At 38.3% G+C, this 15,170-nt stretch overlaps 1 protein-coding gene across 1 annotated transcript in view; it reads right to left on the bottom strand.

Annotated features, from left to right (window-relative positions):
* gna13b (guanine nucleotide binding protein (G protein), alpha 13b) overlaps positions 1–14,826 on the bottom strand; it is a 56,650-nt gene extending 41,824 nt beyond the window's left edge. Inside the window, exon 1 of the mRNA XM_067418730.1 lies at positions 14,491–14,826. Coding sequence (XP_067274831.1) covers positions 14,491–14,773 — 283 coding nt within the window. The 5' untranslated portion in view covers positions 14,774–14,826. The remainder of the gene's footprint in view (positions 1–14,490) is intronic.
* Between the last annotated feature and the right edge of the window lie 344 nt (positions 14,827–15,170).

Raw genomic sequence — 15,170 nt, forward strand, 5'->3', positions numbered from 1 at the left:
TGCTGGATCTGTCTGCTGCTTTTGACACAGTTAACCACCAGATCCTCCTGTCAACTCTTAAGAAGATGGTTATCTCAGGAACTGCTCTCCAGTGGTTCAGGCCTTACCTCTTAGGTAGGTCCTACAGGGTGACGAGCTGTGTCATTTCGGAAGGATACATACATCATAAGGCCGTCTCATTTGAAAAAAGTGAGTAGGACACTCCAAATGCGACCTTCGAATGCGGCCTTCCTTCACAGGAATTCAAAGTGTGCATGAGGTGTAAGCCTTCGCTGCTGCAGATAACACTTTTTATATTATATGAAAAAAACAGCACCACCGCCAGAAATACATGCAACCGTTGATGTGGTGTTTAAATGTAATTAGTTTTAAGCTTGTTTTAGTTTAAGCTGTATTAGGCTACCTGAAACAGATAGTTGTGGTAAACAGGATTACAAGTGTTTAGTGTTTTTTTAAACATTTAGAACAGTATATATTGCTATCAAGACAAGAAACATTTCATGGGCATTTTCAAGTTATGAATAAGTTTCATTCATATAAATGGCGTGAGAGCGCAACAAGGCTGAACGTGTTGGCATAGCAACGTGATACTTCCTGCCTGTGTTTCCTACAAAGGACGTCTCATTTAATTCTGATTGAGGACGCTCCGTATACTGCATCCTACACAGGATGTGTCCTCCGGAGGACGCAGCCTTCGAAATTTAATGAAATGAGAGACAGCCATGGAAGTGTCTAAGTCACATCATCTAGCTACTGGGGTTCCCCAGGGCTCAGTGCTTGGACCAGTTCTCTTTTCCATCTACATGTCATCATTAGGTTCTGTCATTCAGAAACACGGCTTCTCCTATCACTGCTATGCTGATGACACCCAACTCTACTTCTCATTTCAACCAGATGATCCTACAGTCAATGTTCGTATCGCTGCCTGTCTGACAGACATTTCTGACTGGATGAAGGAGCATCACCTTAAACTCAATCTTGCAAAGACAGGATAACTTGTTGTCTCAACCAACCCAGCACTTCATCATAATTTCTCCATTCAGCTTGGTTCATCAACCATAACTCCTTCCACGACAGCCAGGAAAATTGTGATAGAGTGTGATAGATGACCAGTTAAACTTCACTAACCACATTATTGCAACAGCCCGGTCCTGCAGATTTGCTTTATACAACATTAGAAAGATTAGACCCTTCCTATCAGAACAGACCACACAACTCCTGGTCCAAGCTCTTGTTCTCTCCAGACTGGACTATTGTAATGCTCTTCTAGCTGGCCTTCCAGCATGCACTATCAAACCCTTGCAACTGATCCAGAACGCAGCGGCATGGGTGGTCTTTAAGGTGCCGAAGATATCACACTTCACGCCTCTCTTCATTGGACTGCACTGGCTGCCAATGGCCGCTCGCATTAAAATTCAATGCACTGGTGCTCGCCTACAAAGCAACCACTGGCTCTGCACCAATATACCTAAACTCGCTTGCTCAGACTTACACACCCTCCAGAAGCTTGCATTCTGCAAGTGAACGATGCCTCGTGGTTCTATCCCAAAGATGCATGAAATCTCTCTCAGACATTTTCCTGGACAGTTCCAACCTGTTGGAATGACCTGCCGATCTCAATTCGTGCAGCCGAGTCTGTAGCATTTTCAAAAAGCATCTTAAGACACATCTTTTCCAACTGCACCTGACCAATAAAGACTAGCACTTAACTATCCAAATAAATTTTCTGTTTGTTTGTCTGGGGAAAAAAATTTGTTTGTGTACTGTGCTCGATTAACTGAGACTTCTTAGAGCACTTGCAGGTTGTTGCCACTATTGTTCTCCCCTTTTTGGAAGTCACTTTGGACAAAAGCGTCTGCTAAATGGTTAAACGTAAAACAGAGGTGTTGGTTCATGGTTAGTTCATGTTAACTAATGCATTAACTAATGAAAATGTAAAGTGTTACCAAAAAAAAAAAAAAATACACTTTACAATTAAGTTTCATTAGTTACTATTATTTAATGTATTGACTAACATGAACTAACAATGAGCATTTGATGTTTTCCGCGCAATATTTAACCAAAAGGGTAACATTGACGTTTATTTTTGTCAGTTATGGCTTAAGTTAGTTAGATCTAGCATTGTGCACGCTTCGAATGAGACACGGAGATAAAGAAAGTAGTGTATAAAGTAATATGTTTATTTGAATGAATGGATTATAGCATTTATTTTAATTAGAGAGAGAGAGAGAGAGAGAGAGAGAGAGAGAGAGAGAGAGAGACATACATACATGCGTGACTGTATCTGTTCAGCTTCTCTCTTAACATTGCAGATGTGCATTTATTACTTTAAAATAGCGAGTAACCCCATCATTGCTGAGAAAGATAATGTAGTGATCCACTAGCTTAGATATTTTGTTGCTAAAAGTCGCGGGGTGGCGTTGAGAACTAGCTTCCGTGCTCCTGAATCTGCAGCGCGATCTCTGTATGAGAGTTACGTGTGTGTGTATGTACGTGCACGAGTGCGCTTCATAATGGAAACGGCTCATACAGAACGGTATTTTAGCCAACTTGGAATTACCTCTGCTATTGTACTAGCCTGACAAGCCAGACCCACATCAAGATGTTTGGTCTGGAAACTCACCCTAGACAGGGCTCAATCCGAGGGGCGGGATAAACGGTTGTCTTTCAAACTCCCTCTGCACGCGATAGGATAGTGCTACACCAACCAGAGCAACGAAGGTGAAACAGAGCTTGTTGATAGATTAAACATTCGCCGTATCCGGTCGGCTAAACTCCGAACACATCTTCCCTTTTTAAGAATGACTTCAGTGCCGTTCTTTGTTCTTTTCTCAGAGAAAAGCTTAACTCCAAGTCTTCCAGAGTCGCGGTCAAAGCTGATTCGAAAGAACGCCGCCGTTCACCAGTTTCTGTGTTTACTAGAAGCACGCAAACGTAACTCGGCCATCGTCATTATGGCCCCGCCCGTCGACTCTATACACGATGTGATTGGGCCGTCCATATTCTGGGGAATACAGCTCAGAAGGGTATTGAGAGTTGCTAGACGTCACTTGCGGGCAAATTAAATTTGCTGCCGCTAGGGTGCATCTAGATTTCTAGGCTACTATTGTACACCTTCCCAATCAGAATTGAATATTCAGACAGACCATGACATAAATTACTTTAGTTATTGCTAAACTAAATGTTATATAGGCTAGGCCTATATATAAATAAATATATATATATATATATAGTAACTTGTACCTTATGTCAAGTAGATTTACACTTTGAATTAAATATTCTCTCATCAATGACATTAGCTCATTGGAAAAGGATAAACAATGCCTTTAATTTTATTTGCAATAATAAATGCTGCTGCCTACCAGCTTACTAATGCTGCTGCCTACTTTGTCAGCCATTTTTTTCTTTTTATTCTTAATGTTAACAATCCTGAAATTTACTTCAGCATATGATATATAGTTTAATTAAAATCCACAATTTAGGATACAGTATTTTTAAAAAAGTTGAATCAAGTCATTTGCTAAAAGTCTCCTGCCTATGCTGTCTACTGAGTCCAACACATTGGCATAACATTTTTCATGTAATCATGTCAATTTTGACCAGAAAGCACTATGGCTTTAATTCAACGTGAGAAGCTTTTTGCCCAAGCTTCAAAGGCCCTTTTAAATTATTATTACTAGAAGCTTATCTTAGCTTTAATGTTACATTTATCATGTGAACTATTATATACAACATGTTAAATGTACGTGTGTTTGAGACAGCATTGGGCACCCACTGTCTGAGGTAACATACAGGCATGGGGCTACATTGCGCATGTATGGAAGTAAAACTGTGCCACTGGATTTTGAATTCTAATTTTTAGCACTGAATTTTGTTACATCGAATTTTTAACACTGAATTTTATTTTGCATCTAAATCAGACTTTGAATTTTAAAAGCCATCGAATTTCTAGCTCTGTTTTTTTTTGCCTATGACATTTTTTCAATGTTTTAAAAAAATTCAGTTTAAAAAGAAATTCAACGTCTCAAAAAATTCAGTGTAAAAAAATTCAACGTCTCAAAATATTCAGTGTAAAAAAATTCAACGTCTCAAAAGATTCAGTGTAAAATAATTCAACGTCTCAAAAAATTCAGTGTAAAAATATTCAGAGTTAACATCCGGGTAACCAAGGAGAAGCAATCGATCCCTGTATCAAATCATCCAACATCCAGCCAATCATTTACGCTCCATTGGTCATGAGTAAACTCTGAAGCGCCATCGTGTGTGTTCTGAGCCATGCTGCTGAGCTCTGGAGCTCACCTGTAGTGAACTTCCCCGCCAGTGCCGTTTCTAGGCATAGTCAAACTAGGCGGTCGCCTAGGGCGCCAACAGCTGGGGGGCGTCAATGAGCCCCCGCCCCAACAAGATTTTTTAGTTATTTCATATATATTTTATTATTAATATTTCGTACATTTGCTATTTCAAGGCATTATGATTAGTTGCGATTATTGGAGTGAAGTCGCCATGGTGATAGTGGAGCTGCTGTAATGAAATGAGATCATGTAGAGGGCGGCAGGGAACGTCCGAGTGAAAAATGCGGATAGCTCACTTAATGTAACTGGAGTGGATGCAAACACGGAGGCGATTAACATCAAACAGATCGCACTTTATTCCCCGCTGAACTCTCATCACAAACTCCCTTTCCGTCCACAGCATTACTTAATAAAACAAAATAACTGTTAGCAACAGAAAACTGTTAGCAACAGAAAACAGAAAATAATCCCCACACATGGGAGCTCAAGACTCAGTGCGCACATACACAAAATGCAGACTTCGTTTGCAGGGAGCGCGCAACTCTTAAAGGGGCCACACTATATTTCTACTCGTTACAGCGTGCTTTAGTTTCATCATCATGAAAAGGTCAAAGCCATCAGGGGCTCAGTATCGTAAAAAGAAAGCGAAATATACAGGTATAGCCTACTTATTGGTTACTTGTTCTCTACTAAGCTGGTCCCTCTATCATAACGTTGAGCAAAACATTACACTGAATATTAGTACTGGACGGACCACACGCCATGCTCATTTCAGGTGCAGAACATTATAGCAGTTAATTTGAATAATTTTTTTTTTACATCAGAGATAGCTGTTTAGTGTAAATTGATCAAGTAGGCTAATACTGTCATAACCATGGGCGTCACTAGGCCCTTTTTTATGAACTTATGCATCAGCCCCCCCTAAAAAAATATGTGATTAACCTTTAAAACATGAAACTGGCGCAAGGCTTCGGCTACTGCTTCGTCCCGTCTTTTAGTCTTTGTGTCGCTGTGTTCTTCAATCCGCAGCGGCGCCGAGTGACATGGTTTTCAAGCTATTGTTATCTAATTTTTTGGCCTTCAGAACATCTTAAAATACACATATGTAGATCATAGAAATCAAATTTTTCTCGGGGGAGCATGCCCCCGAACCCCCCAACATCTGTGATCTCAGAGATAATAAACCTAGCTACATTATTCGATTAATGCATGTACAATATGCCCATGAAATAAGGAAGTCATATTTACTTAATAAGTTGTAGTTTAAAAAAAAAAAGAGGGGGGGGGGGGGGGGTGCAACATATGAATCTCGCCTAGGGTGCCAGAAAGGCTAGAAACGGCCCTGTTACCCGCCTTCCTGTTTCAGCGTCACATGACCAATGGAGCGTAAATGATTGGCTGGATGTTGGATGATTTGATACAGGGATCGATTGCTTCTCCTTGGTTACCCGGATGTTAACTCTGAATATTTTTACACTGAATTTTTTGAGACGTTGAATTATTTTACACTGAATCTTTTGAGACATTGAATTTTTTTACACTGAATATTTTGAGACGTTGAATTTTTTTACACTGAATCTTTTGAGACATTGAATTTTTTTACACTGAATTTTTTGAGACGTTGAATTTCTTTTTACACTGAATTTTTTTAAAACATTGAAAAAATGTCATAGGCAAAAAAAAAACAGTGCTAGAAATTCAATGGCTTTTAAAATTCAAAGTCTGATTTAGATGCAAAATAAAATTCAGTGTTAAAAATTCGATGTAAAAAAATTCAGTGCTAAAAATTAGAATTCAAAATCCAGTGGCACAGTTTTACTTCCATACGCATGCATCAAACCGTGCGACTCACACACTCCGGAATGAGACAAGTGAATCGAACGGTTTTTTTTCATATACCGTGCCTATTATTTATATGCGTTCTTTCCTTTTTTTTCCTTCTTTAGTTTTGTATACTCTTTATCACCGTAGGAGAGTCCCATTATGAGCTGGTGTTCACACCTGGCTTTCTTTTTCAAAAAGTGGCATCCCTAGCAGCCATAGTAGAAATAACCTGCTAAACCTGTTTCAACTAGCAGTTCTCTCCTTCCCAATGACAGACAAAGACTGACAGCACTTTTTCAGATAATATAATCAGTTAAAGATAATGTAATGTAATAATCATATAATTTATTTTGGCCAGTTTGGTGTAAAAGATCTTGGTAACTACGAATATTTATTGAAATAATGAATGGAGTTACTTTGCTTTTTATCTTCTATTCTGCAAAGATACCAACTAGTCTATTCCATCCCAGATTTAAATAGACTGCCCTTGCTAAACTATTTGTTTACAATCAGTTATGCTGCCAACATAACTCATTAAAGGGTTAGTTCACCCAAAAATGAAATTATGTCGTTCCACACCAACAAGACCGCCGGTCATCATCAGAACACAGTTTAAGATATTTTATATTTTAGTCCCAGAGTATATGCAGTCAATGAATGAATCTTTTTGGAGCAGCACGGGAGAGAAGACAATGTTGAATAAATTCATAGTTTTTGTTATTTTTGGACCAAAATGTATTTGATGCTTTAAGAGATTCTAATCAACCAACTGATGTCACATATGGATTACTGATGATGTTTTTATTAGCTTTCTGGACATGGACAGTGAAGTGGGCATTGACTGATTATGCTCTGGGACTAAAATATAAAATACCTTAAACTGTGTTCCGATGATGAACGGAGGTCTTACAGGTGTGGAACGACATTAGGGTGAGTCATTAATGACATAAATTTCATTTTTGGGTGAACTAACCCTTTAAGCATTTGATATATAGAAGACTTCCCACAATATTCTTCACCTTTCTGGACCTCACATGCAGTTATCAGCCCGTTCCAGGATCCTTTCACAGGATTATTCCTTAATTGATCTCGCCACACATTGCGGTGTAAGGTGACAGCAGGTCAAGATTGTTTAACCGAAGACCCTTAAAAAGGGCAGCAATGTTCAAATAGAAGCCCATTCGTGCAGCCCAAGAATGCATGTAAAGAGTTCTGTCTCTATTATATGCACGTCCTGCAGCACAATCAATAATAGCAGTCCATTGATGCACATTAGTGAAAGCAAATAGCCATTCTGTCTAAAATACTCACGCACCACATACAGCAGTTTCTCTTCTGTGTCCCATTAGGTTAGGACTGTAACTGGTCTCTACAACTTGTTTTTAATCATTATTAATTATTTTTGCCATCAATGATTTTACATTGTGACAAATTTTCTAAAAATATTCACATTTATCAATCAACTTTATTTATATCGCGCTTTTACAATCACGATTGTGTCAAAGCAGCTTCAGTGTCAAACTGGATAATATTGCATCAAGATATCGGATAATATTGCATTACATTTAGCCTCAAATAAGCTCAATTAAAATGATCTCAAAAAGTAGCATGCAGAATAATAATTAATAGGGAAAGAAAAAAACCATAAGTGCAGTTATGCCTACATAAGCTACCATATTTTCTGTTTAACTTTAAGACTCCAGAAAGAAAAGTGTGTTTTTTCATTGAGCACATTCTCTGCAGTCTGAGTGCGATGCACTGAAGCTGACTCTCGCTCATGTCTGAGGTAAATCATTAACACCATCACCGCTTACAGTAGGTGTGTTTTATTGAACTTAATGCATTACAATCGGCTAAAACGATTGCACAGGTGAATTAGTTATTTTTTCAAATTAAAGCATATTTGACAAGTTAAATATATTCTGAAGTACAGTATATACAACCTAAGTAAGACAATTGAAAAATAACGCTGGTCAAAATTAGAGAAAACTTTCAGATACCTTCAAGCTTTGGGCGTTAATCTGGCATTTAGTGCTAATTTCAGCAATAATCTGGCAAAACCTATTTAACTTGAAGCAAACTTTCCAAATTTCACTGACTTTGCAAGATGGCAAGCCACTGTAAGGTTACTGAAACCCTACGACACCAGGTTGTCCAGATGAAGGCCAAAGGGATGAAACTTTTCAACTTTTCGTTAATGAAACAGCTATTGCAGAAGAAGTTGATCATTCCAAATCTGTAATTTCTAGAATATTGAAGCTTTACAAAGACACTAATTCATTTAAGTACCCAAAAAGGTACGCAAGACCAATGCATGAGAGGACAGGACAATGTGGAGACTTTCAATGTGGAATCGGTTCAACACTGCAGCTGGAATTACTCGCCAGTTCAGAGCTAAACACAGTAAGGATCTGTCTCGCCATTCAATGTCTTGTCGTTTAAGAGAATTCAGACTGAATGCTCACTCTGCAGTGACCAAGCCTCTCATCAGCAGAAAGAATCAAAAGGCTAGACTAACCTTTGCTGAGGAGCATGTTGTGTGAACAGAGAACTAGTCCAAAGTTCATTTTAGTGATGAATGCAAGTTTAATTTATTTGTGTATGATAGGAAACATTATGTTCGGCATCAAACTGGGAAAAGATTAAACCCAAAGTGCCCAAAGAAGTCAGTGAAAGATGGAGAAGGAAGAGGCATGGTTTTGGGGATGTCTCTGCAGCAGGAGTTGGGTCTATTATACAGCTATATGGCAGAACCTCAGAACCTGTTTAACAGAACCTCCTTCGGCAACATGTGGTTCCTTCACTGCAAGCATCTCCCAATCAGCCCGCAATTTTTATGCAAGACAATGCCCCCGATCACACTGCAAAACGGGTAAAGCAGTTCCTTTAAAGTGAGAACATTGAAATAATGAAATGGCCAGCCCAAAGTCTGATCTAAACCCCATTGAAAATCTATGTAAAATCATTGGTGACAAAGCTAAGAAACCTACTACAGTTACCGAAATGTGGAAGAGACTGGAAGAGTGGACCAAGATCACACCGGAGCAGTGTGAGTATCTAGTGATGTCCTGTGGCCGCAGATGCTGAGCTCATTCAAAGCAAGGGCCTCTATACTTCCTACTAATTTTTGACTGCTGTATGCATCTCATTTTAGTTTTTTTTGGTGCTGCATTGGTTATTGTTCTCTAACTTTGATCACAGTGTTTTTGACAAAAAGGTTTTTGTTGAAGTACCATGGTCTTTTGTAAAACATGCTAGCAGAACAAGGGTATACCCACAGATAATCATCCTTCAAACTTCAAGTAACGAATATCAACAATATTTCTGAAAAAAATCTAATGTTTCTAAATTGTTCTCCAATTTATCTCCACTGTGTGTATTAGGGATGTCAATTTTCACAAATTCCCATGATCGATCGTCGTTTAAATTAAGGATCAATTAATCGATTAATCGTTAACCATAATACTGAAATATGCGTCTACAGCAGTGGCTTATAGCCGACAGCATGTGCAATGCTGCTCAAAACGCCATGTTCTTCACCAAATGAATGAGAAGGATTTTTATCTAAACAAAGGGCTATGGGATTGTAAAATTAGTCGATGTTATTTATAATTTAATTACATTAGGCTACTTATTTAATAACCAAATATAACATGTAATACAACACGAACGCCGCCTCAGATCTGTTATTCAGAATTTGTGGACGCACTTGCAAGAGCAACGTGCTGAAACGTCACCTAAACCCAGTTAATTCAAAACGATTTATTAAAATATTGTTTTCATTAATGTTATGTAATGTGACAGTCCAAATCATAGTTATTATTAGTCGCGCGTTGCTGTTTGAACTGCGCGAGCTGAAGCGGATTCGCTGAATCAATACTGGTAAGTTACACTGAAACTTTGCTAGCACGTTATTTAACTCAACAAAAAGCTTCCTATATGAGATTAATTAGATTTATATAAAGTTAACAAAATATTAAAAATTATATATCTTCACAAAATGATGCGAATGGACAAGTGAACTTGAATTGAGTTGCTGAAATTCATATTCAGAATGGGAGACGTGTGGTGTTCACGCGCTCTAGGAACAACGCTCTGAACACGGCACCTAAACCCAATGACTTTACAACCATTTATTAAAATAGTGTTCTCATTTCTGTTATATAATATGATCGTCCCAATCATCGTTATTATGCATTGCTCTGCATGCGCTAGAAGCACTGAATGAAAACCGGTAGCCATCACTGACTGAAGCCATCTGTTAGTGCGCTTTATTTCGCTTGAAAGAAACGCATCCTATATGATTGATCACATATATAACGTCACAAAATAAATGTAATATTACAAATTACTTCAGCACAATCTGATGCGAATGCACAAGTGAACTAAGTTACATGCGCGAGTCAGAATGCGTGACTCATGTTGTGCATGCGCTCTTCCTGGATCAACGCAATGAAACACACGGCAAATAAACCCAAATAATTAACAATCACAATGTTTTATTAGGCTACAATAGTGTTCTCATTAATGTTGTGTAACATGACAGTCCTAATCATAGTCATTATTAGTGCTGTTGGAGCTGCACGCTGAAGCTGATCACCGCCACGCTTTTACTACCGCTCACCTCTAACGTTAATTATTAACCAAATGCATCCTTATGAGATAAATCAGCTATAGATAGGCCTGCACAAAATAAACACAATATTACAACTTACATTTGCACAAAACAAAAGGCTGCGAATGCACATGCAAGCTTGCAGTCATGATGAAGGTGTGACTCCAGCTGTAAAATGGTTCCAAATAGAACTCGGGCACGCTCGCATCATTTTTCCTCCCGTTTCCTCACGCACGCGCATGACCCTGCTTAATCGATGATCGATAAGTCTTATCGATCAAATGTCTTATCGACAATTAATCGATCATCGATTAACCGTTGACATCCCTAGTGTGTATGTGTATATATCTCAAATATATATAATAATAATATTAGGGCCAGGACTTGATCAAAAACATTAATCTAATTAGAGGCTTTGTAATTAATTAATCGAAATTAATCGCATTTTAATTGCATATAAATATTTGACCTGTGAACAATGAGAAGTAATTTTTCACATGGATTTTTAGTATGCCATTGAATAATGACTGAATACATAAGCTTAATCAACAAAATATTGTTTATTTATTTCAGTCCAGTCCAATGTTTGCCATTAAGTTTAGCAAAAGCATATTTGTGATATTTGAGGCTCGATGTGCTGCGGTGATAAGCAAATTCCTTTTTGTATAGCTTGCACACAACCATGCTCTTGTCGACGCTTACATCCATTCGTTTTTTAAAACAAAATTTCCCATCCACGGGGCCAAGCAAAGCGGTCTCATCAGCTTCTTCGTTCATGTCATAGACAGTAAAAGAAATGTTGGTTCATGTTCACTATGGTTTGTTGTTGTCGTGACGTGACTCGTGAACGCTAGTTGGTGTTCCAGTATAATCAGTCCATCGAAACTCATTCATAGAAAAACGTTCCGCGGTGCAAAAATAAGTGTGGTTAAAATTATGTTATTTATTTATTTTTGCTTAATTAATTAACGTGTTAAAGTCCCGGCCCTAAATAATATATATCAAAAAGATGTTTGAAATGGTTTTGGTTGAAGCCAATTACATCATATCATAGGATATGACAATTTGTCCAATACCCATACAATACAAAATGCAGTAGACACTAGACAGACCAATGGTTTAAGAACAGATACACTCAGTTGTGCAGGAAACTGAAAGTGCAGAAAGAGTCGCTCGGAAACATAACCCGTTTGACACATCCCACATCTGTTGTGAAGTGGTGCGTCCATGTGACCTCACAATACGTATGTGCACTTTCACCTTGAAACTGACTATGTCTAACAAAACAACTCCTCAAATCTTTACCATAACCGCAAATGTTAATGGAACCTTAGCTGTAGATGAGGTCTGGATGAGATCTAGCGTCAGCAAAATATAATTTTTACATCAAATTCTATAAACAACAGCAGGATGCAACAAATGCATGCTGGGCTAAACTATTCAAGATTATAAACAGAATCATGCCTGAGTTAGCAAAAAGATAAACAACCTGCCATAGCTTGGAAGAGAAATCACAGAACACAGGATTTAATCCATACTGTTCAACAAACTCATGATAAACCACACTGACACACAGCTGGCGTTTCAGTCCGGTTATACAACGCGAACGCTCAGGACAGTTATTCTGTTCTCTCGAATGAAATCGTTTAGAATGGGGTAGTTCACTGAATGAGCCTGGCTGTCATTAATAACCGGTTAAAAAATTGGCATTAGAACGATGTATATTTAAAAAAAGTATACTTTATTTAATTAAAAAAATAACATTAAATATATAGATATGTTGTAACGAAGTCAACGTTTTTAGATTTCAAATGTTTCTTTTAACAGAAAAAAAGATCAGTTTCCACAAAGAAATTAAGCAACACAACTGTTTCAATAATATCAAATCAGCTTTGTAAACTGATTTCTGAAGGATCACGTGACACAAAAGACGAAGTAATGATGCTGAAAATTCACTTTTACCCATACCAGAATAAATTACATTTTAAAATATATTAAAAATAGAAAAACTATACATTTTAAATTGTGTTTTAATAAAGGCAGCCTGGGTGTACATAAGTGATTTCTTTCAAATACAAGTTTTATCAACCACTGTGTACATAAAAACATACCCGTCCATCACTGGGTAGTACTTCTTCAGGTCGCTGGGCAGATGCAGTGCTAAAACATGCAGGCTAACTGGTTGTGTTAGAGATGTGATAACTGGCCAATCCGAGACACACATCTGCTTCAAACATATCTCTACAGATACACTTGAGATAAACAAAGAAATCAAAATGCTACTTAGTGTTAAAGTGTCTCTAAGTCATTATAGGGAGAAATTTCCATATTTTCTAGAATGCTTTAGGATTAGATCCAAGCAGTCATTTGACTAAATGCTTCCTGTTTAAGTTGAGTTAGGAAAGGATATAATGTTAGCGACTGCTACAGACGAGTCTCCACGAGATCACAGCTGAACCATTTGTCATTGTTGTGCCATTGCAAATGATGACCGCTGTGACAATCTCGTACAGGAAACCTTAAAATCTTTTCACAGCAGTAGGCACTGGAAATCCCCGACTGAGGCAGCCCAAACTGGGAGCCCCCGTATTATACAAGGTGGGTACACTGATTTATCACACCCCTTTTCAAAAGACAAAAAGTAAGCAGGAAGGCAGAAACCTAATGTGAACTCCTGTAAGAATAGAGACACAAATCCAATTTTTCAGGATCATCTGGCACTGGAGCGTGTTTCAAACTGTTAAATTTGAATTGTCTGAAACTCTAAACAAAAATGTCAGAAACAATAAAGCTGGTTTGCTCCCATAACAGGTGTTGGTGAGTGGTTATGCCACTTTAACCCATGTTCTCATCATGTGCTAGTCTGAGAGCTCTGGACTCCACCCATCTAACAGATGCCCAAAACACGTGAATTCAGACACGAACTTATATTATATATATATATATATATATATATATATATATATATATATATATATATATATATATAATTTGAAAATTGCCCTGTCATTTAAAGTTAAAAAATGCCATAATGAAGCCAACATATAAGAGGCTTTGAATATGAGTGGTGTGCTTTCGGTAGACACCAGTCTCTTTGTTATTTATATGACGGGCTCAGCATACCAACAAACGAGAGCGGATTTACAATTTAATCCGGTGCTTTACATACTGGATTGATTTATTTTACATAATCCAGTTTCAGTTATGGCATTAACTCGGACAGACAAAACATTAGCACACACGAGGGGAGATTTCGCAGCTCTTTAAACAGCTCAGAGGTTCTGGGAAAACGCCAAAACGAAGATAATGAGTATAATTTTTCAGATACGACAATTTAGGTACTTTTAAAGTACCAGTGTGAGGTTAAATGTTTCAGAAGAGTCATAACTTTACTCTTTTATGAAGATGTTATAAACTTGAGCGCTAACGTTAATTTCAGGGGAAATTCAAACCCGAGCCCTGCTTTTATATACCACGGAGTGAGATTGAATCCACATGTTTTATATTGACGACAAGCTGTAAGACGATTTAGATATAAATCAGGTCCTCGGCGAAGGTCTTTGTTCAAGACCGCGGCGGTGAAAAGTTGAGAGAATAACATGGGCGTTTCTCCTGGGCAGGTTACAGCGCAACTTCAGCTAACGCTATAGCTAAACCTCATTTCACTGTCCTCCCATCCCTCTCGACCCAGTTAAAAGTCACGTTTAGAGCCGACACGGCACTTTGCATAAGTCGGTGAATGATAAACGCGCCTCATACCTTTCATAACATTACTGTAAATGGTGGTTTTGAACTCTTCTTTGGCCCGCTGGTCGAAGTCTTGCCCGTGTATGATGCGCATCTGCTTGAGGAAAGTGGATTTGCCGCTCTCCCCGGCGCCGAGCAAAAGTATCTTGACTAACCGTTTCACATAGGGTTTGTCTTTCATGAGACTTCGGTCAATTTCTTTAGATTTCCTTAGTTGTTCCGCCTCGCTGTTGTTCAGAAGACAGTTTGGAAAACAAACGGATAGAAAGGACCGGGACGGCAGGAAATCCGCCATCTTTGTGCAACTTCATCGATACAGTAGGGAGTGAAACTGCGCGCGCCTGAGTGCTAGTGGCGGGCGGGGCTTTGTTACCATAACACTCGCGCGCGCGCAGTCTTCTGCTCTCTGATGAAAGTTTTGGGCGGGTTCGAACTTCGAAATATACACCAAAGTGGCAAGCAGAAGCACAAACAAGGGGTAAAATGTTTCGACGACTTGTTGTCCCCTGCTTAAAGCTGCACTCACTCATTTTTCTATAAAAAAAAATGAATAAAAACTTTTACAAGTAGAAATTAACCCCGCAATTCCTCAAATATGTTTCATATCTCATAATACAATATATTGAGAAAATTGAGCTCACACCTGAGGAAGAAAACACTGAAGCACCATATTTGATGCAGGTGTTATATAG

This window comes from Pseudorasbora parva, chromosome 2 (genome assembly GCF_024679245.1).
Source record: "Pseudorasbora parva isolate DD20220531a chromosome 2, ASM2467924v1, whole genome shotgun sequence".
In the NCBI taxonomy this organism is placed as follows: Eukaryota; Metazoa; Chordata; class Actinopteri; order Cypriniformes; family Gobionidae; genus Pseudorasbora; species Pseudorasbora parva.